The sequence below is a fragment of the Ixodes scapularis genome, unplaced genomic scaffold, assembly GCF_016920785.2.
Source record: "Ixodes scapularis isolate PalLabHiFi unplaced genomic scaffold, ASM1692078v2 PGA_scaffold8__174_contigs__length_109621045, whole genome shotgun sequence".
In the NCBI taxonomy this organism is placed as follows: Eukaryota; Metazoa; Arthropoda; class Arachnida; order Ixodida; family Ixodidae; genus Ixodes; species Ixodes scapularis.
The window spans coordinates 22,333,453-22,357,351 of NW_024609883.1; the positions used below are offsets into that span (position 1 = coordinate 22,333,453).

At 46.7% G+C, this 23,899-nt stretch overlaps 1 protein-coding gene across 1 annotated transcript in view; it reads right to left on the reverse strand.

Moving 5' to 3' along the window:
- The window catches only part of LOC115324735 (laminin subunit alpha-1), a 143,585-nt gene that overhangs the window by 54,400 nt on the left and 65,286 nt on the right, over positions 1-23,899 (reverse strand). The window contains exons 21-26 of the mRNA XM_029985369.4: positions 10,667-10,844; positions 6,143-6,249; positions 5,405-5,588; positions 4,150-4,289; positions 1,995-2,222; positions 816-956 (exon numbers count right to left, since the gene is read on the reverse strand). Of these exons, the coding sequence (XP_029841229.2) occupies positions 816-956; positions 1,995-2,222; positions 4,150-4,289; positions 5,405-5,588; positions 6,143-6,249; positions 10,667-10,844 (978 nt within the window). The remainder of the gene's footprint in view (positions 1-815; positions 957-1,994; positions 2,223-4,149; positions 4,290-5,404; positions 5,589-6,142; positions 6,250-10,666; positions 10,845-23,899) is intronic.

Sequence of the window (23,899 nt, forward strand, 5' to 3'; positions counted from 1 at the left end):
TTTGACCTGTCACCTTCTCCCATCTGGTTTGAAAAAAAAAAGTTTAATCTTTGGGGGAGAAACAAAATGGGTACTCTTGGAAAAGACACCTTAAATTATTACCTACACAAACACACACACGCACGAACACTCACCAAAAAAATCTTTTGTAGGTATGTCGGTTTTGTGATAGAGTTCAGGCTGTAATATCGCGCTTAAATACAAACGAGGACTCTGCGAAAAATAACGTCAGGATCAGCTTTACCTGCACAGAGTGACATTTATATATAGTAACTGGTCACCCTGCAAAAGAGGGGTGTACAGACTATGGTGCGCTTGGCAGTGAGTTTACTATGACGTACGCCCATCGTGATAAACTACCACCACATACTTTAACTGCTTGACTGTTAAGCTGTGTTTTTTTACTGAACATAATTATTTTTGTGAAGGTTTTCTTATGGTTAGCACGATGCATTTCAAAACCATATATAAAAACAAATTCAGAGTGACGCATTCATGCTATCACAATACGAGTCAAAAGTAAAGTACAAAAGTAGGATTTAATACACCGCAAACGATGTAAATTGAAACTGAGTCTTAATGCGCTGGACGTAGGTGGAAAAAAGGACAATCGATGGTCCGTTTTAAATCGATGCATCTATTGAACTGCATAAAAACAAAGCAACGAGATTCACAACATCAACAGTAACAAAAAAGACCCACACAGTTTGAGCTGTGGTCTACAAGAAAAGTATCTTTCTTTCTTTGTTCGCCGCCTCTTGCTCCTACCATTATTCTCAGTGCCCAGCGAATTCGCATGGAAGATTTAGACTTACCTGGCCCCAGACCATGTTGGCCTGACTGCAACGTTCCGAGCGACCGAACATGAAGCACTCGGTGCAGCCTCGAGGGTTGCTCTCCACGAGCGAGAAGGCGCCTTCCCGACAGCGGTCGCACTGTCTCCCGACCACGTTCACCTGCAGACGAAAGCACGGGACGATGTCCGCTCACTACTGAGTCCATGGTCGGCTAAAAGGCCGCTTGTTTAAATTGAATCTAATATATTATTGCTGTAGATAGTATCATGGCTGACCTCCACTAAGAGTGTAACGTTTTAAGTCACCTTTCTGTGGTAAATCACGTTATAATAATACGGAAACACCAATTTCGGTTAAAGCTCGAAAACATCACAATCTCCAAAATGTCATTCAGGAGCACACATTGAAATCCAGGACACCCTGGTTCTTCAAAACTGCATTTTATAAGGTTGAAACGTGCGTACAAAACATGCACAATGAAGACAAGAAAGAAGACAGGACAGGCGCTTTTTGTGTCTTCATTGTCCTTGTTTTGTTAACATTTTACAGCGAAGCTGTTATGCACTAGGATCTGAAAAAAAAAAAAAAAAAAAATGCGTCCATGGATAGTAGCAAAAGGCTCAAGCTTAGACGGCGCTTCTTCGTTCTGATTGGTCCTAGCAAGGATAAATAAAAAGAGGGAGCAACCCATGTGAGTCAGCCTTCTTTGGCATTATTAGATAGTGAAATCTTGTTCCCTTGTTATCATCTACGGTCACCGACCTATCTCAGGTAAGAGTGCGCTGTGAAGAGGCTGAGGGCAGAACGCGCCGATCTAACCTTCTTTTCTTTCGCCTCCGCGATGCTGGTAAAGAGTCTTGGGCTCAATCGGAAATAAAGACAATTAAACACGTGTTTTCATTGCAATCATAATCGTATAGATGTCGTATAGTTGTCGTAAAGTTGTCGTAAAGGTAAAAGTTTTGCTGGCATATGTAAATCGTATAGATGTCGTATAGTTGTCGTAAAGTTATCGTAAAGCTGTCGCAAAGGTAAAAGCTTCGCTGGTCATCCATTTTCATGTGAAGTGGATGGGCTCTACAATGTTTAACCTTTGAATCAGTATGAACCAACCAGACAAAACCCAAGTTTTAATGCGGCATTTCAGCCCATTCATGTCCACAAGGAAGGGTGGAGGGGCGTGCGCGGGGGGCTCACCTTGCAGGGGCACTGTCCCCTCTCGTCGCACTGGCAAACACCACCGACGCATGCCTTGGGGTCGGTGCCCGCCGGGTGGCAGTCGCAGCGCTTGCAGTTGGGGAAGTTGTAGTAGCCCGCGCGGCACCTATCGCAGCGTTGGCCCTCGAAGCCCTCGAGGCACTGGCACTGGCCGGTCAGCTCCTCGCAGTTGGGGCTCAGGGAGCCCAGCTTGTTGCAGCCGCACAACTGCGAGAAACAGGACCCTCCCGCTTGATTTTTGTATTTCTCGGGTTCATGTCTGGAGTGACCTCTTATTGACACTTCGTCTTTTTGCTTCCGCGGTTGCTGATTGCGGTGATTGAATTGTTCTTTATTTGTGACACTTCGTGACACGGCCTGAAATTATACGTTTGAGTTTACGTCCTGTAAATAATAGTCTTCACGAAAGCGAATATGCCGCTAACAAGAGACAAATTTCTCCCGGCGGCACGTTCGCTTTGCGCCCGGCGCAACAGCTCGGAGCGAAATTCTTCGCCTTTTAGCAACGTATCTGCTTCATGGAGATGAGCCTTAAAGGTACCCTGCAATCATATTTAAGCGTCTACCTTTTTTGCGGTTTCCACGTCTCTTGGGGCTCGGGCAAGCCAGCGGGCACTGAGTGAGTAACTAAATATCAGTGCGTCATATTTTAACCGGAGGACGCGGAAACCTCCTCCACCTACGGGGGCGACCCGCGGTACCGAAAGCGCACGAAATGTGACGTCTTTGGTCCTGGGCTTACTACTGGTCAGAGCCGCTAAAAGCTACTTTTTAGTTGAAATACAAAATATAAGTGGCGCGAACCGTTTCAATTATTTATAAAAGTAGTTTTTGTTCAGTATTTTAGATCAGAAAAAAAAAAAACAAATCCAGTTCATAAAGTACGGAAACAAGAAATGACCCGTCAACATACCCGCCACCAAGTGGTGGAAAAGGCGGCGCATACGTAGTGGGATCAGGCACCGACGAGCGGTGAGCGTAGAAAGGTCCCGGATGTACGCGGCGGCGCTGCGGTTGTTACGGGCTCGAGGATCCGACCGGTTCCAAGCGTTCCGAAGGCCTTCGGCAAGAAGGTTTGGCTTGCGGTTCGGCCGTTTGGCGGTATGGCAGCGCAAAGTGGCTCCCGTTCTGAACTGATCTTTACCCCGTGTTTACTGTCGTTTGTGGCCAATGAAGTGTCATGCCGAATTAGTGTTGAATCGTGCAGCAAATGCAATGCGAGCCGCCCTGGCTGCCCGCTCCATACAGTTTATCCAGAACATGCTTTAGGGGCGCCCTCTCGAGCCGTCAACACGGAGTGCGGCAGCCGTGAGCGCTTGCCTAGCTCACTACCCCTCCTCTAGTTCACGGCCACTCAAGCGACCAATGACGTCATGAAGGAGGTTATTCTTTGCTCGTTTTGGTAATTTTAGTTTGCCTATAACTTTCAAAATACAGCGAAATTCGAGAAAAGAAAAGCTTCGTTAAGCTACTACGTTCAGTGCGCTCAGGTTCGATGCAAATTAAAAAAAAAAAAACAGTAAAGAAGGTCTTGCAGGGCCCCTTTAAAGGCCGACGACCAGACTCGATATTCTGCAAGGCAGAAGATCCTCTTCACCATGGGGGAGGAGGAAACAGGCAAAGGTGGAGAGGGTAGAAGAGGGGAGAGGTGGAAGGGGATAAAATGTTGAAAGCGCGAACTGGTCGTCGGTCTTTAAGGATATGTGTTGAAATTAATTGCCCGATTTTTATAATTGCATCGCCACTCCTACTAGAACTGCACCTTGGTATGCAGTATGCTTCACATAAGAAATGAATACAACACCATGGCGGTACCAGCTATTGTGTGTTACAACGTAAAATCCACAGGAAAAGCTCCTCCTCCAGCACGCACTCATCACTTTCCGTCGTGCTTCGTCTGCGCGTGAATAGAATTGTTATCGAAGGTAGAAAGCTTTTACTACAGGCGGAGCTTCTACTGAACATCTTATGCCGCAACAGACTACAGGACAGTGATGCTTTCAGTTTTGACTAACCGCCTAAATGACAAGTTTATCAAACGTGTTCCTCTCAGCCACCACGATCTGATGTAGAAATACAGCGTGGTGGCTGGTGGTAGGTCACGTGCAATCTTCGACGTCTGACGTGTGATCACCTTGCATCCGTCGATGGGGTCGTAGCCCCAGGCCCCCGTGTTGCAGCGGTCGCAGCGACGTCCGCCCGTGTTCTTGGGGCAGACGCAGCGCCCGGTCTCCTCGTCGCACACGTGACCTGGAGCCTCGCACGGCTCACACTCTGCGCGTCCCAGAGCACACCCGTTCAAGGAACAACACAACCGCCAATGAAGGTGCCTGAGCTGACTGAGTATGACACTTTCGCTCACCTGTGTCTTGCTCCTCTAGGCAATTCTGCCAAGAATCGCGAAGTGATATACATGTGATTCAGATTAAGTGACTTTGTGATGAATTCCACTACATTTGAGAGAGCATTGATTACTACGTCAAAGCATTTTTTTTCTTCTTCGGTCGCGAAGTCTCAACCTGAATCATGGTCCAGGACTCTCGATAACCGACGAGGGATAATTTACGGAAATTCCAAATGACCACAGGTGAGGCGCGCAATGAACAGTAAAAACGTGCTGTACAAGCTGTATGCTCCCAATCCCGCATTTTCTTGCACAGCATCTACCTAGACATATGCTACGCAACACGAGAGAAAGAGAGAGCGCGGGGAGAAACGGTGTTGCAGTTCGGTTGCTCGCCTGCCCACGCCTGGTCACTGATTATTTATAGCCGTTTCCCATAATACCTTTCGGCATTTATTGGAAGTTCTAACTCGGCCAGAATCTATGAAGGTTGAGTTTTTCCCTGAAAGCGATCAATATGCACAAGAAAGAACATTGTCCAGTAAACATTGGTAGCATTTTCCCAAAGTGACAAGTTACAACATATCAGAAAGAAACGTTATGGACAACTATGGGACACAACAAATTTCATATAAATGCAGCCTTGTCATCATCTTCCATTCCTTTCTAATATTTTTCTCAAATTGCCACAGTATGCCAGCACACTCCTCGTCTTCATTCCCTAAACGTTTTCTGCCCGAAACGTGTTCTCTACGAAACAACCCGGGAGAAATAATAATATACCTATTGCTAAATTACCCAATCATCAAAGAGAATGCAGAGAATGGTGTTCCATGCGCTGCACGTGCTGGCGTCAGCAGTAGTAACTTTTCGAAAGCAAATGTCTAAAACAAATGGCACCTTGCCCGCGCGTTCGTCAACTCTTTATTTGGTTATTTACTTCGAACTTTTTATACGGAAAAGGCGTGCGCGTGTGGCACGTGGAACACCAGTCCCTGCATTCTCTTTGATGCTTGGCTAATATAGCAATATGTGTATTGCGTACCTTTACAGCCCTGGTGAGAGAACCGGTAGTGTCCCGGGAGGCAGACGTCGCACGCCAGTCCGCCGACGCCCGGCTTGCAGGGACATTGACCCGTGCGGTCGTCGCACTGGACGTTGCGCGAGCCCGTGACGTTGCAGGCGCACGGCTCACAGCCCTTCGGGGAGGCGAGGTTCCAGAAGCCGGGCTGTGGCGGAAGAACCAGCATGAACTCGACTGTTCATGCAGCGGCACTTGCTCGACAGTCTTATTCAATTACAATCGGTTTAGGACATTCTCCAGTTCAAACACACTCTGCCACTTTCTACTCCTTACAGGCCATTTGTCCCAAAACCATTTACTCAATGGGTATTAAACGCCAAAGTGCAATTCTAACTATATTGTTTTCAAGGATAATGGTATTCGCTTCTGACGTAATTGAATAATGTCAGCGTTTTTTCTCTGACGACATGAGCAAAACAGTTTTATCTGTTGGGCTCTTCCAACAATGAACGTTCACATGCAGTCTCACTATGAATAGGGTATCACATCTTATCAATACAAAAACAAAGACAAAAAAAAAAACGCACGGAAGTTTTAATTTAAAAGTGCCAAAATCTATAGACGAGGCTGGTCCATCTCGGAGCCAAATGTCACGCTTCAAACCCAAGGAATCCTCTTCAGACTCAGTGATCAGCAGGTCTCTTCATTCAAAACTTTCCAAACCACTAGGAATCGGAGGTAGAAGGCAGAGAGGCTCACCTTGCACCGGTCGCAAGCGCGTCCCACCACGTTGGGCTTGCAGGGACACTGCCCCGTGCGCTCGTCGCAGTGGGTGTCCAGGGATCCGTGGGGGTCACATCCGCACCCTGAGGGAGAGCAGAGGAGACAAAAAATAGTTTAATGAGAGAGAGAGCGATGAAGTGTAGAAGCTAGGGGGACCCTGCAACGCTCTTTAAAGGGAAGATGGGGCACTTCTACATTTGGGAAAAAACGCTTGAATTGCGTTCATTTGGCCTTTAGAGTAACAGATATCACAATTATATTTCAATGCGACGCGCCGGAGAGCCACAAGAGCAATTTAAAATAAGGGCTGAAGCCCCGCCCCCCCTAGCCTTGGGCAGCCAAAAGAGCCGTCGATGACGTCACGGACAGCGACTGTCTTTCGCGTTTTTCTCGCGTTTAACAATACTTACGCAGCAAATGGTTTGGGTATTCGGGTTCACGGGGTAAAAATACACTAGAATTCACTTCTAACTCATTTTTTCCAAGAAGCTCCGTAGCTTCCCTTTAACCGCACAGTGTCCATAATTTTTTTTTTATTAAGAAAATGAACTACGCATTAGCGAACGCTATTTCCCCCGATATGTAGTGCTAGCGGTCCGGATCACATGCAACTTTTTCAAAACTAATTGTTATAATATTCAAAAGTAATAAGTGCTTTCCTTAAACTTTCATTTAAGGAGCGGGGTCCGTTCTCGGAAGCATGTGAAAACTGCCCATGTATTTGTGAGCCTGTGGGCCACTATTGCAGCATTGAAAATTAAGAAAAAAAATCGCTTAGAGCTTTTGAATAATGACGGTTTGTTCTGAAACTTTGGCAGCTGGTCAGACCGCTAGTGCTACATTTGAACGGAACGTGAGTGTTCGACGATGCGTAGTTTAACTTTTGCAAATAAAAAACACATTTTTTTTTCGGGATACCCTGTATTTTTTAGCTTGAATTATCTACGCCAGAACTACAGGATTCGATTGAGAAAAGTAAACCCTACTTTTCGGCCCACATAAAAAAAACTACGCATGCAGAACGCTCAAACTCCTCCAGAATGTAACCCTAGTGGTAACAACCAGATGCCAAAGCTTCAGTCCGAACGGACACCATATTCAAAAGAAATAAGTGATTTTATGAAAATTTCAATGGGAAAATGGAGCCTACTTTTGCCCGTTGTCGGTTTCTGGGTAAACTCTGTCGGCCGCCATTTTCCCACTGAACTTTTCAGAAACTCACTTATAACATTTGAATAAGGTATCGGATTGGGCTGAAACTTTGGCATCTTGCTTGGACCGCCAGGGTTACATTATGGCAGAGTTTGAGCGTTCTGCGATGCATAGTTTTTTTACATGAAATAGATCGAGACGTTTTGTCACTATTCCTTATTGATTTGTGAAGCTATCGGTATAAATTAATAGACAACCAAAACGACAAATACGTCACTCCCCCCCCCCCCCCCCACACACACACACACCTGCAGTTTTTTGGTTATTGTTAAAGGACACATGCAAAGGGAAACAAACATTCTTTTTAAACAGCTTAGATGGAAAGGGGATATCATAAAACGATATTACAACGAAGAAAAAACATTTTTAGAGCTATATTTCTGGCGCTATACGAATTTGTAGTTGGCGCCGGCGGGCGCCGCGGAAAAATGGCCCTTATTTATCACGTGACGGACCCATATTTGTCAGGTGGTGCTTGCGCTCTTTCGGAAGCTTCCTATGGCCTCTAAAAATAACTTATTTATCTTTGTTTGAAGTATCACAAAAAACTTAGATGAATAAGTAACTTTTAGAGGCCAAAGGGAACTCCCGAAAAAGCGCAAGCAGACGTGATCGACCTGTGCGCCGGTTGGACGACGGCGGCGGCGCCCCGAAGCAGACGAATTTGTGCGGCGGCGGCGACGTGGGCGTGGAAAAACGCGTTGAAGCGGCGTCGACAGGCCTACCACGTGACCAGCGGCGGCTCTCGCGGGCGCCAACTACAAATTCGTATAGCGCCGTAAATACAGCTCTTAATTTTTTTTTTGTTATAAAATCGTTTTGTGATATCCTTTTCCCATCTAAGCTTCTCTTTAAATTTTTTTTTTCTTTGCATGTTAAGGAAGCCGGAAATCTGCACTCCCTTACGAGGATTTGAACGACCCGTAGATCTAGTTTTTCAGACGAAGGTGCGAGCGAGAACTAAGTGCCACTTTGAGAGGCAAGTCCTGCCTCGGAATGCCAATGATATCCAACACCGTAGACATAATGTAATTAATCTTTCGTGTTGCCAGTGAGCGGCACTTTATCAGAAAGAGCCTTTTGTGTTCTTCTTGCAGTTCATCTTCAAGGTAAAGACTGAGAGAACCGAAAAATTGCGGCACTCCGCTGCTTCATTGAAACGCATCGATGCTATTGCCTATGGCGAGACGACCCAGGCCACGCGGAAGAGAGCGCCGAAGTGTCCGGTACTGGGCCATCCTCTATGTATCGTCATTCCATATAAACCAGGCGAGCTTAAAATGTGCATCATTGACCTGAAGCGGTTTTAGTGCCGTGCATCTGCGTTTTAATTATTCTTAGTTTTTGGTTTCACTTTGAAGAAATGAGACAATGAAAATGATTTTTTATCGTAATTCTAGAGATATTCAATAAGTTCTCAAGGTTAGTACGGACGCCGTTGACCCAAGAAAAAGCTGCATAGTGTACGGCACTGTCGAAGCAACTTGCACGAGTGCGTAGCTTCGTTTGGCGTCTGCTTTATACGAGAGTGCGTGCGTGTAAGACAAAAACATACACTCACACCCTTCTGGGCATTTTGAAAGATAGATGCCTTGACCGCATCTTGGCCTTTTTTTCTAAATAAATATCTGCAGGAGAGACAGCGGTATGGTTTGAGAGAGACAATAGAGAGTTTTAGTAGATCGTACGCTGAGGATAGCGGTCCCGACGGGCGTGAGCCCAAACCGTGCTTCGAAGGGACGGAACGAGCTCCCGCTAGAAAAGCGTAGCCCTCGAATACAATATACTAAAACTCTCTTATGTACGAATGTTAAGTTTGCAAATAATCGTTCCATCCTGGCGTGGTTGGCACATGATTTCCGCCAATGGGTAAGAGCAATTCGCAGGGCTTCGAAGGAAGTGCGAGGTCGCTGAAGATATCTGCTTAAATTAATTTATACGTCAAAGCCAACCTAACACTGATTTTTGTTTTCCGAGAGAGCCTTTATTGCAAATAACTTTGAGAAAGTGGAACTGTAATATGAAGCAACTAGTCGCCTTTTTACAAAGACGCGAGAGGGCGAATGATTTAGATTTTTTCAAGATCACTCGGGCACATGAAGAAAATTCGATTCATAAGAGTCTATCAGAAACCTTTTTGACGTCGATGAAACGAGATATTGGCAGCATCCGCAAAACATTTCTCGCAGTTAAAAAAAAATAATGTGTTGCTACATACTATAATTTTCATTCGTGACACAGAAACCACTGCTTTGCCTACTTTCACAGTGCGTCGCAAGACACCGCCGTGCCAAGGGGAATGGATGCACCTATTTATCCGTGACCACATCAAACCTTACGGCGCCTGACGGCCAAAACAGGAAGTCAAGAAAGGGGGTCGGATGGAGACCCGGGGGCTGGAGAAATTAAAACGTTTCAAGAGGGTTTTTTTACATACAGAGTCCTTCCTCATGCAGCGGCGAAAGCTACGATTGGCGTCCAAGCAGAGTTGAGCTAGCTCTCCTTTCTTTTCCGTGACTCGAGGAAGGGGTAGCTCAACTCCCCTTCCGGACGCCAACAGACGCCAACAGACCCCAATAGTAGTTGGAGCTTGCACAGCTTGGTTTCGTCTCAAGCGTTTCCCCAGGAATTAAAATTGTGTGTGTGTGTGTGTGTGTGTTTGGGGGGGGGGGGGGGGGGTTGCACAAGGGGGCAATTTTTTTCTCTATTTACTTCACTCTGTTTTGCTGTTTTCTACGTGTGGATACTTGGTGCCCGACTGAGGTTCAGAAACCCCACATTAAACATGACAGTTTACATATTTTATGAAGAATGCGTAATTTCCTTCAGAAAGCACAAAGTAAAGCAAAAGGCACTGTCAGAAAACATCAGTCACGGTATCAGTACTGTAATACCGCATTTAATGTCAGTACCGAATATATATTCTCCGGGAAAACCTCTCCGTTCTTCTTCACGTCAATCGGAGAAGGAGCCAAGGGGCTAAGCAGGGCGGAGGAGAGGCGACGAAACGGCTCGTGCTTTGATGCCACTGGGGCGTTAGCTCCATATAGAAACCACTTTTGAGCCAGCGCGCTCAAGAAAACAGACGTTTCGCGCACAATATTATCCTTTTTTGGCGGATGCAATTTTCTAGGGGTTACCCTCAGACAAGCTTGGGGGGGGGGGGGGGGGGGTGCAATCCCCCTAGGGGGTGGTAGGGGAATCGCTGTTTTGTCTCGACCTGAAAAAAGATCCATTGGAAAGCTTCGCCTCACTGCTGACGTTGATTGGTGCGGCAGAGACACTTACACTTGCAGCCGTCCACAGTGAAGCCGTAGTGTCCCTCGAGGCAGGAGTCGCACAGGGTGCCGAAGACGCCCGGTCGGCACGGACAGGAGCCCGTGATGGGGTCGCATATCTCGGACAAGGAGCCCCGGGGGTTGCAGCGACACGGCACGCAGCCACCCGCGGCTCCCCCGAAACCATCCTGCGATCAGCGCAATTCAGCATGCACGGTGAGCGAGGGAGAAAGAAAATCCCCTGGTTTCGCTATCTGCCCACTGGGAGCTTCTTCAAATGCTGCACCTGGTAAGTACATTACTTATGTTCATCATGTGCTGTAATTTATTACTTTACGCAGGCGTTAATTTATGAATGTAATGAGTTAATTCAAAACAGCAATTTAGACAAAATTATTTAATTTTTTTTAGCTTTCTATTCTTCAAGCGTCCAAGCTAACAGTGACAACTATACATTTTTTTTTGAGGCAAGGAAAATTGAGACAATTACGTTTAAGCGAGAAGTTACTCATTACAACTTCCTTTTTTACTCAGAGTTGAGCTATTGACATTTTGTCTGGTTGTCTGGGGCTCGACCATGTTTTAAAATTGAAATAAAATACTGCTATATATATGTATACATATATAAACGAATATGTGCAGATGAATGAACCGTACTTAATCCAATGAATTAAAGAATCCAAGTTTTTCAGGAACCCGCCGAAAGCCAAAAAATGGCGGAGCCAGGATTTGAACTCTGGGCCTCCCAATGTCCGGTCGGGTGTGCTAACCACTACACCTTGGCTTTCTGGCGTTTCCTACCTGTCTTATTAATGCACAAGAAACGAAATGTGTCCAATCGGAGGTGTTCTGGAAACACACGCCGCCGCGTGGAACGCGGTACGACGCTTAGTGTCACGTGGTACGTGCTCGTTTGTGCTCCAGAAATCCTCCCACTGTTTGTCTCGCCCCGTGTACATGTAGTATTCTTTGTTTATGAGCTTTTAGAGACACGGTATCATCATCATCTGCGAGAATCAAGAGCCACGTTATTGAATATACAACACGGGCACTTCACGTCATCGTACGTGGTCTCCGAGGGGGATATAAACGAATATGTGCAGATGAATGAACCGTACTTAATCCAATGAATTAAAGAATCCAAGTTTTTCAGGAACCCGCCGAAAGCCAAAAAATGGCGGAGCCAGGATTTGAACTCTGGGCCTCCCAATGTCCGGTCGGGTGTGCTAACCACTACACAACTCCACCTTGGCTTTCTGGCGTTTCCTACCTGTCTTATTAATGCACAAGAAACGAAATGTGTCCAATCGGAGGTGTTCTGGAAACACACGCCGCCGCGTGGAACGCGGTACGACGCTTAGTGTCACGTGGTACGTGCTCGTTTGTGCTCCAGAAATCCTCCCACTGTTTGTCTCGCCCCGTGTACATGTAGTATTCTTTGTTTATGAGCTTTTAGAGACACGGTATCATCATCATCTGCGAGAATCAAGAGCCACGTTATTGAATATACAACACGGGCACTTCACGTCATCGTACGTGGTCTCCGAGGGGGATATAAACGAATATGTGCAGATGAATGAACCGTACTTAATCCAATGAATTAAAGAATCCAAGTTTTTCAGGAACCCGCCGAAAGCCAAAAAATGGCGGAGCCAGGATTTGAACTCTGGGCCTCCCAATGTCCGGTCGGGTGTGTGTGTGTAGTGGTTAGCACACCCGACCGGACATTGGGAGGCCCAGAGTTCAAATCCTGGCTCCGCCATTTTTTGGCTTTCGGCGGGTTCCTGAAAAACTTGGATTCTTTAATTCATTGGATTAAGTACGGTTCATTCATCTGCACATATTCGTTTATATCCCCCTCGGAGACCACGTACGATGACGTGAAGTGCCCGTGTTGTATATTCAATAACGTGGCTCTTGATTCTCGCAGATGATGATGATACCGTGTCTCTAAAAGCTCATAAACAAAGAATACTACATGTACACGGGGCGAGACAAACAGTGGGAGGATTTCTGGAGCACAAACGAGCACGTACCACGTGACACTAAGCGTCGTACCGCGTTCCACGCGGCGGCGTGTGTTTCCAGAACACCTCCGATTGGACACATTTCGTTTCTTGTGCATTAATAAGACAGGTAGGAAACGCCAGAAAGCCAAGGTGGAGTTGTGTAGTGGTTAGCACACCCGACCGGACATTGGGAGGCCCAGAGTTCAAATCCTGGCTCCGCCATTTTTTGGCTTTCGGCGGGTTCCTGAAAAACTTGGATTCTTTAATTCATTGGATTAAGTACGGTTCATTCATCTGCACATATTCGTTTATATCCCCCTCGGAGACCACGTACGATGACGTGAAGTGCCCGTGTTGTATATTCAATAACGTGGCTCTTGATTCTCGCAGATGATGATGATACCGTGTCTCTAAAAGCTCATAAACAAAGAATACTACATGTACACGGGGCGAGACAAACAGTGGGAGGATTTCTGGAGCACAAACGAGCACGTACCACGTGACACTAAGCGTCGTACCGCGTTCCACGCGGCGGCGTGTGTTTCCAGAACACCTCCGATTGGACACATTTCGTTTCTTGTGCATTAATAAGACAGGTAGGAAACGCCAGAAAGCCAAGGTGGAGTTGTGTAGTGGTTAGCACACCCGACCGGACATTGGGAGGCCCAGAGTTCAAATCCTGGCTCCGCCATTTTTTGGCTTTCGGCGGGTTCCTGAAAAACTTGGATTCTTTAATTCATTGGATTAAGTACGGTTCATTCATCTGCACATATTCGTTTATATCCCCCTCGGAGACCACGTACGATGACGTGAAGTGCCCGTGATGTATACATATATATATAGGATCAGAATTACTTGCAACGCTCCATATAACTTTCGCAATGCTGATTTGTTCAAGCGATTTGCAATTATAATTTTATATAATTTATTCACTTATAGGCTGAGCACTTGTTTGAAAGTCGAGGAAACTACAAACCCGCAATTTCTGAGCGGCCTTGCATTTCTGACTAGAAGGATTCAAGCACACACCACCCGTCACGCTTAACACTGCATGGGACATGGTCCCTCACCAACCGAATTGCGGAAAAGAAATGTTAAGGTTTAGAGGTCACGATCTGAGCATGCAATGTCTATGCAATCTCTAATCATTAATCATTGACGAAATTTATTTCCAAATCGTTAATACATGTATTTGATTGACTTGTATATGGTGTGAAACCATGTGAATTCTTTTTGCTTGTATATTTTTCATTTTGATTGAATTTTGACCATATTGTACAATTTCGCAAACCAAAAGTTTTTCTCTTTCCCCTTGAGTCGCTGTTTGTGTGCCGCTGTAAGGGGCCGGGGCTGTCTTGCTGTCTTGCAGCTCTCTTTTGTCGCGACCTCCCCGTCGCATTATTTTATGAAAAAAATTAATTTAGTGTGATACGTTGTCTTGTACCAACTAGAAAGGATGGTGATAAGCTTGACAACTCAGCTCTGTTACACTGTGTATATGGTGTTAAAAAAAGGTGGGTTCTGTCATGTTATGACAGGGAAGTGACGACAGAATATTTATAAAATAATGTAAATAATTTCTGAAAACAATAAAATTATGATTTAGGCACTCTTATTTCTAGGTAATTTGCAAAGGTAATCTAGTTAGTCTTAAGATTTTTCTGGAGAGTAATTAATTGTCCACCTCTGCGTATACTTTGCTTCATAGAATGTCGGGTCATTAAATATGACTACTTGTAATTCGACGAAATGGCAGAACAAGAAGAGAAAAGTTTCAACTCGAAGCTTGACAACTCATCAGCCTTCTCGGCTGTGACTCAACGAATACGGGAAGTACGCAAAAAGGCACACAATACTCAAGTTTAAAGTAAAAATTAATGCCGTTGAGTCAGCACACGGGCAGAATTAAACGTTCAATTATGTAAGGGTAAATGCAGTATTACTGTTCAGTAAAATGAGATCACAAACAAATGTGTTTGTCTCTAAACTAGAACAAGTAGTAAAGAAAAAAAAAAGGCACCCTCGAACAACGTTTTTAATCCAAACAACACAGCAAACGCTGTTTGTGGTTGCCCACATTTTTATTTGTCCTATAGTGCCATCTCAAGTATTAAATCCTGCAAGCTTTTTCACTCTTCGTTCATTTAATAAAAATATGATGGAAATTAATTCCAACGTTCCGCTGTCTTCGAAGCACGAATCTCAGCTCCAGAGCCCGATTGATGCCCCACTGTAAGCACGAGAGAACAGAATAGAAAAGAGACAGTGATGCTCTTGACGGGTGGAATTGGAGACGATCGATGTACTAAGGAAGGTACAGCGGCTTCGAGCGAAGAGTATTTTCTTGTTTCCGAGTCGCTTTGATCTGTCGCTTCCAATATATACCTCAATAACGGTTCTTAGAACCGGTTCTGAACGGTTCTCAAAAACACACTCTTCCACCTCGTGCTGCACGAACGCTGTAACGTCGTTTAAAAGAACGTTTTCCTTTGTCCGTCTTATTTCCTGAAGAACTTTGTTTTTCTAACATCAGAAAACAGATGTTGTGTATGACTAAAATGTAAGATTGACCATAGGGTATATTCACGAAGCGCCACATTTGAGGTGGTTGGGCGCAGCGGATTCTCAAAACACGCCCCCAATTTGTGGCCGGCCAATAACAAAAACCTTGGTTGGATCGGACGCGCATTTCTCCACGTTCAACGACGTGCATTCCATTAATTCAGGGTAGTTTTTAATGGAAAATGATGAAATGTAAATGAGCTCTGGGCTTGCGCAGCAAATAGCGGCCCAGCAAACACCCGTCATAGGTTGCACTAACCCGACAATATGCTTAGTTCGCTAGGGGTTACGTCATATTGTGCGTAATGATCCAGCTATTATGTCGCTCTATAGTAAGGTATGTTAATTTTGTCCCCTATAAAGTTGTAATACTTCCCTCACTCTAAGAGATGCCTACGCGTTACTTACCCGCAAAACACTCCTACAGCCAATCTCTGCGATCTACGGAATCAGCTCAGCGAATCATGAGGCGGAACATCCGTTTCAACCTCAAAATGAAGTCTGTGCTGTGGCATTACACAATGCAAGCATGACGCTTTGCATTGCGTAATGCCACAGAGCAGACTTCAGTTTTAGATCTAGACGGATAGTCCGCCTCATCATTTGCTGGTCTGATTTCGTAGGTTGCAGAGATTGGCTGTTCAGTGTTTTGCGGGTAAGTATTCGCGCAGGCGTTTTTTAGAGTGTTGTGTGAAGCCACATGGAGCTTGCCTTCGTTGATGAAATTGAATTGAAGTGACTGTTTTATGCCGTACAAAGTATCTTCGTTTTACCTTTTTTTTACGATCAATATCTAGACTAGAACCCAGTATTATTTTTCGGTTGTAAAACAGTATTTAGACTGACTGACTGTGCGTTCTATGTCAAAGATGAAAATGCACAATTTGCTATACTGTCAGAATTGAAATGTTTTTCTTTCATACATGTCAGAACCACAAGCTTACGCAAGTAATGAAAAAACGGTTAAAGCGGTTAAAGTGCTAGGAAGTGTTAGGAACTTTTACCCTTAGCTCTTGAAATTTTAAATGTTGTATACGTTCTGGGAGTCCATTAAAATTTTTATCCCGATAAATCGCCACCCTTTAATCGATGAAGGAATCAATTAATTGGTCTTGTTAATATTTATGCATAATATATATATATATATGTCAAAACATTTTTCCGTTGTAGAATGTACGAATAACGGCGCAATATACAATTCCGATGTGCTTGGGTAAATAGCAAATGGTCTATTGGTGCAAGCACCACTAATCTCTAAGCACTGATATGTATGACAATTGCTAGATCGCGCATCCCCACTTGGTCGCTGCAGGGCGAATACGGCCACCGGACGGCCATCTTGCATGCGGCAAAATCGTGCTTTTTGCTTGAGTTGCAGAGGCTAGCGGCAGCGTGCTGAAGACACGGTTTCTACTCGTTCGTCGTCATTCGCCAAAGACGTTTTTTTAAAACCCCGTGTAAGCCGTGAGACTTGCCGTTGAGAACACGTGGAAATTTGTAAGGAAGCGCAGTGCCGCGCGAAAAACGCACAAGACGTCGAAAGCAAGTTTCGCCGGTCTCGTGGCGAGATCAAAGCTTCCTTGGCACGCCGAAATGCTGCGTCTCTGGGCCTTCGCACGCTTGGATACCGAACAAGAATCGTCACCGTGTGTATGTGTTTTGCGAGTGCAATGCGCGTGAAGCCGCATGTGCCTCTGGAGCAGCGTTTTTTACTTTACTCTGACGACTGTATTTGTAACTTGCGGCACTCGCGGTCCAGAAATGAGCTTGATCCAGCGTCCAGCGGTGACGGAAGAGGGGGGCAATTTACGCCTTTTCTTCGTCAGTACACGGTTTACAGACTACTGCGCACAACAGCTTCTCGTTACTGATCAGTGCTGGCTCATTATCAACCTACCTAATTGCACTTGACGTTTGAGCGCGGCTCGCCTAATTCAGCTTGGTCAACAGATTGTACACGACCATATAAGCCGCGCTTCAATTACATTCAATCTCGCCGTCTTGTAGTTTTGCTTTTGAAAACGGGCCTTGCTCTACAGCGTTGCTCATTTGTGCTGTTATGTGATCTATAAGAGCAGATTGGGAACATAGCCATGGTTAATAGTGCATAGTATACACCAAGTCATCTTTACAAACAAACCGGAGCGCCCCTAGCGGACGCCACCGGAGCCGCGCATGCGCGATGGGGGTGTGGGCAAGAAACTCGCCGTCGCCCATAAACAAACCATTGAAATGCGATGTTGTCGGCGTCGGTGTGAGTCCCCCTGCTTTTTTTCGCGTTCGAATTGTTGATTCTACGTCTTCCTGGCGATGTCTGACTACTTGAGCGGCGTCAGCGAAATTACCGAGGCTCGCTACAGCGCTAAACATCGCGTGAATAATGTGACATGTGGCGATTCATTCCGCGTGGACGCCGCAGTATGTACGCTAAAACCTGATTCGCATGATGAGATTTCGCTCGCAATTTACAGTCGCGACGCCACTCGGGCTACAAAAGCGTGAACCGTAGCTGAGATGGTCGACGTCGATACTAAAAGTCGCAAGCAGAATCGGGCCAAGTCTATTAGGCATAGCAAGTCAGTGATGGTCACTGGTAACAATGATCAACCTCTCCTTGTATTTACTGCTTACATCGAGCCTGCTTACCAACCTTCAAACTTAAGTCTTTTGAGACCTGCACTTACTTCTTATACCAAGTACCGGGCCAATATTTGGTCTACGGGCCGGCGTCGTCTAAGAGAGCAGACGACAAGCAGAAACGTTTAAAAGAGCAGACGATAGCTCGAACGATCAGGCGGCCGTTTGAACTTGAAGACGCATTGAACGTAGTCCGCAAGTGGTCCGCACAACTTGACGGCTTTCTGGCGTTCATGTTGGAACAAAACAAATAAATCTGATAACCACAAGTATCCGTGAATTCAACTCAAAGTGCTTCCCGTCCATCCCGTCCAAGCAAACGTTGTCCGACGGCGTCTGCTTTTCCCTTTTCACGGCACATATCCAGATTCTCGGACGAACCGAACACGTGAAAACTGACCTTCAAACGTTTCTCGTCTCTTTTGGTACGGCCCCAGTCCCGGCGTTTTGACGAGAAGGCAGGTTTTTGTCTGGTTCCCTTCAGAACAACGCAGGAATACACGTCTGGCATGGGGACTTCTGCCCACAGCCCCAGACCGGAAGTGCGACCGACGCGCCACCACCGCGCCGTGACGTCACAGAGATGGCGTTCCATTAGGGTCACAGCAGAGAGGGTGGAAGAGAAAAAAAAAAATGCCCTCGCCCTCTCGCCCGTATGTCGTCTGCTCCGCCGAGTGAGCAGTACCTAGCATCCGGCTAGCGTACATACTCTGTTTAAAATCGCGTCATTTTGGAAATTTCAAGCGCAGATGCGCAGATTTTGGTACGCCAGTTATCGTGTATTACTATGCTAGATAAAAAAGACTAACAGAGTCCGATTGCGCTGTTATCCGCGTGAAAAAAAAAAAAATAAAAATAAAGGGAAAACTGTGTCAGACTGGCCGGTCTCTCCGGCGAAAAGTGAATCCGGTGGCTGTACCTTTTTTACTATACAGAGTTCGTACTGGTGTAGGCTTTTAGCGACCATGAATGGATGTTTGAAATAATAAATAAAAACGTGCTCTCCTGCCGCAATACTCGCAGTAGTTGAGCGTAGTGCTGCCGGCTGACTTAACTGCTATTTAAGTAACGAAAAAAAAATATGCTAGTTTATCATTTACCGAATTAGAACAACAGAGAGCTCTAGGCTGATTTTGGAGTAGCCATAACTATTCTAAGAACGCGAACCACTTCACAACGGCAGCCACGAGCGAAAGTTCAATGTTCCGTACAGCCCGCCGATACAGCCCAAAGGTGGAGAATGGCAACCTCCCGTTTTTTCATCTGCTAGCGGAGTCGGGCGCGTGCCCTCTCTCTCATTTTACCGCGCCGAACCAACACCTCCTAGAGAAGAAGGCCAGAACGCTCTGAGAGGTTACGTCACAATGGCAGAGGAAGGAAGTCCATGGCGCAACTACGTGAGAATACGCTATCGACGTGAAAACAATGTCCCTTGACAAGCGGCGCGGTGGTGTTCGTTCATGCGCGTTTATCCGACATTAATATACGTTTTAAAGTCGCAGTCTTGTACAATTTATTATATATATAATATAAACGTATTATATAACGCGCTACCAAGGTTGAGAGTACCAAAATTATATTTATGAGTATTCCCGTAACCGCGAGACTACGTGCAGTTCCGCAGCACCCCACACTTTTCGAAAGGACCGGCTGCGATGCCGCTGATGCCACATGGCTCCGATTCTGGTAAATTTACGTTGTGTGTGAGCTGCTGACTGTCTGAAAAGGAACGCTGAGACATCTCAGAAGGGAAGCAAACCGAAAAGAAATCCAGTCGTTGTCGCAGGGAGCGCACACCAGCAAGAGATGGGTCGACAACGTTAAGCCTTTCGTCGCCGCTGCTCTCGTGTGTGGTACTTTTGAGACTTGTTTCCCGTCGTATTTCTGTCATCACCGTAGTCTCGGGTAGTTTTTTTTTTGTGTTCGCTTGATACTACGGCATTTACGTGCATTCGTGAAACAAGTCCTGCTACGGTTTGAGTGACGTGTGACAACTAGCCAACGAAGGCTCTGGTCGACTAATCGATAGACCTCTCTCTCGACAAAGAGAGGCTTCTTGGAGTTCGTGTTCAAATGTGTTCGTCACGGATATTGTGGGACGTATGGATACGATCGACAGGTGAGAAACAACTTATTAACGGGTGTGATGATGTGACTCAATGTGGAAAAGAAGAAGTGCAAGTCAACCCATGGATCGGCCCAGAGGGAGAAAGGAAGATGACGAAGAAGGGAAGTTTTGGGAGTGCGTGCAGAGAGCGCGTGAAAGGAGACGGGCCGAAGGGAACGTGCAGAGGGTGTGGAACGACACCATCGGCCAGGTCAATCGGCGGCCTCCTACTGCCTGACCAGCAGCCTGTTCCAGCGAGGGCAGCCCATAGAAACCCACGCTGCCCGGCTTCCTACTGCGCGAGCACTGGTTGCGGTGACTCTTGGGGCCGCCGACGGAAGCCAACCGCTCCCGCTCCTGACTTCCAGCCACAACCGTGGGCCGACAACAACAGCGCAAGACACACTGCTGCACAGGAATTCAAAGACATGGTGACTGATGCGTTTTCCTTTCTTTCATTTCTTTAACTAAGTTTTCCTTTTTTTGTATAAGCATATGAACTCTTTGATTTCTTTTGTAAATACAAGCTTTTATGAAAAACGAAGGACATTGAATCTTGTCGGTTATTAACCACAAAGAACCTCACAACAATTAACTGGCGTCCGCGACAGGACAAGATACTCTGTTCCTTCGTTTTTCTACGTAACAATAATTAATCAGAATGGAGGTTAAAGAGTTAATGTCTTTGGGCGCTGAGTTGGGACTGGCAGGAGCGGAGTTGAGGTCTTGGGTGGACGAGGAGCGAGCACGCCAACGAGAAGAGAGGGCTGCTGAGAGGGAAGCACAGCGCCTCAAGGCAGAAAGTGAGCAACGCATTATCGAACTAAAGATTCGTCTTGCAGAGGCTAGCGCAACCGAGATAGGACGAGCAGATGGCAGTGAAGGGTCACGTCGCGCATCTATATCGCTATCTCCTAGTCCGCACAAGCTTATGCCTCCCTTCGATGACAAAAGGGACGATCTCGACTCGTATTTGAGGAGATTTGAGCGTGTAGCTCAGGGGCAAGATTGGCCGCAAGAGAAGTGGGCGACTGCTCTAAGCATGTGCCTGGTTGGCCCAGCTCTGGAGGTCATAGGTAGGATGTCACCTGAAGACTCTCTGAATTATGATAAGGTGAAGAGGGCTTTGCTCCAGCGGTTTCGGTACACGGCAGAAGGGTACCGCGAGAAATTTAGAGAGAGCAAGCCGTTGGACAGAAAGACAGGGAGCCAGTTTGCTGCAAGACTAGAAGGGTTCTTCGACCGGTGGACCAGTATAAACGCATGCCCAAAAACGTATGAGGGGATTCGTGACCAGATGATCGGGGAGCAATTCCTTCGGAATTGCCATCCTAGGCTGGCTGTCTTCTTAAAGGAAAGAAGCTGTAAGACCATATCGGCGCTGGTTGAAATGACGGACCACTTCCTGGAGGCGCGGGGCCAGCCTAATCTGGCCAACTTCAGGAAGGAGGCCAAGGAAGCCTTAGATTCCCGGAAGGAAGATGTGCAAGGCAGCAAACCCGCTCCAAAGATAAAATGTTTCTTGTGTGGTAAGTTGGGCCACAAGGCAGCAGACTGCCGATCGAAGCCAGAAACACAAGTATTCTGTCAAGTGTGTCGGAGGTCAGGCCACGAGTCCAGATCATGTCGGCAAGGAAAGAACGGAAAGACAGAAGTTTCATGTTTCGTAGAACCCGATGATGATCCTGTTGGTAAGACGGACGCGTTCGCACGGGGAAGGAAGAAAATCTCAAGAAACGCCTTCAGAACGCCCGCCATGAATATGACTGAAAAGGCGAGACCAATTCTGTCGGAAGTTATGCCAATCACAGATGGGATTTTGAACGGCAAAGCAGTAAAGGTGTTGAGGGACACCGGGAGTAACACCGTGATAGTGCGCCGGGAACTGGTCGCATCTGAATATTTTACTGGCAAAGTCAGTCCCGTATTTTTAGTGGACGGGACGTGTCTGATGTTGCCAGAGGCAAACATTCGCCTTGTGTCGCCGTTCCTAACGGGACAGGTAACCGCCAAGTGTATGAACCGTCCTCTCTATGACGTTATCGTAGGGAATATTCATGGGGCGAAAGGCTCGACCGAGCAAACCTTGAAGGTGTCTGACGCGGAAGGTGAAATCGTCGCTGCCGTCGACGGTAGTATGCCGAGTAGGCTGAACCAATTTAGTAACGGTGGGAGTGCTAGGGAACGGGGGGACCTGCGGCTCTCGCAGTGGGGTGACACCGACGCCAAGGAGCGGTTGAAAAGCAGGTCAACCACTCACGAGCAGCACCTGGAGAAGGAGAAGCTGCTGCAGCAGGTCTTCGACATGAAGAAGCCGGTGTACCCCAAGCCCCGCAGAGTGCTCTACCCGAGGCCTCGCCTCAAAACGAGGGACCCTGAGGCCCAAACAGTGGTTTCGCCACTGGGCCCGACCGATATTTACCCCGTCCCGGAGATAGATCTTCACGACATCGTCCCGACCGAGTTCCTGAAGGGCTACAGCCTGGCAGGAGCCGACCCTTCCGTCTCGCCCGGAGAGCACACCATAGAGCACGGAAATGGAAAGGCCAAGAGGAAGTGTCAGGATGGACGGCAGGAGTTCCTTGAAAGGCAAGTGGACCGGGAACAAATGATCCAGGAAAAAGAACTGCAGCTTCAGGAGCGAAGGCTCAAGCTCGACGAAGAGCGGCTGGCCTTTGAGAGGACCAAGTTTGAAGCAGAGGTGGCGGTCAAGGTCAGAAGGCTAGACATGGAGGAGAAGGAGCGCCGGATACGCGACGGCACAGACAAGATGCACCTGGAGCTCATGAAGAAGATGTTCGACGAACTGGTCCGGAAGGCACTGTGATCGAGAACTGCCAGAAAATTCTTCGTCGCGTATGAAGTGCTTTGGTACGATGGTGGGCATTATCACCGAGCGTTAAAAGAAGCGTAGTGGATTCAAATGATTCTTCGTTACGATTCATTCATTACGATTGAGAGGAGCGCAAAGTAGAATGAACTGTAATAATTTATCGTTAGAATTTGCTTTAGTAATATACCTCGGGTTATGCATATTTGGGAGCGTATTTGCAAGGCAATTTGAGAACATGTGGAGGCGTTAAAGCAGTTTTTTGAGAGAATGCGACAAGCCGGTATTACAGTAAACCCATGAAGTGCGAAGTCGGTATGAGGACAATAACATTCCTGGGTCATGGTCTGGGTAATAGAGTAGGTTCGTGTGCATTTGTATGGAACGCATTTTGTTGTTCAGACAACCCACCATCCTATACAATATCGAAACAAGGCGAAACAACTTAACAGCCGAGTGTTACGCTGAGGTCTGATGCCTCAAGAGTGCTCGTTTCGCGTGAAGTACATTTAAAGAAGAAAGAATGTGGGTGCGGGTTATCTCATTAGGCTCCAATGAACTTGCGCACATCATCATGGTCTTGGTTTTTTTTTTTTTGTGTATGTAATTTCTTTTGGTACTTAAAAAAAAAAAAAAAAAAAACTTAAAGGGGGGCTCCTTGTGATGATGTGACTCAATGTGGAAAAGAAGAAGTGCAAGTCAACCCATGGATCGGCCCAGAGGGAGAAAGGAAGATGACGAAGAAGGGAAGTTTTGGGAGTGCGTGCAGAGAGCGCGTGAAAGGAGACGGGCCGAAGGGAACGTGCAGAGGGTGTGGAACGACACCATCGGCCAGGTCAATCGGCGGCCTCCTACTGCCTGACCAGCAGCCTGTTCCAGCGAGGGCAGCCCATAGAAACCCACGCTGCCCGGCTTCCTACTGCGCGAGCACTGGTTGCGGTGACTCTTGGGGCCGCCGACGGAAGCCAACCGCTCCCGCTCCTGACTTCCAGCCACAACCGTGGGCCGACAACAACAGCGCAAGACACACTGCTGCACAGGAATTCAAAGACATGGTGACTGATGCGTTTTCCTTTCTTTCATTTCTTTAACTAAGTT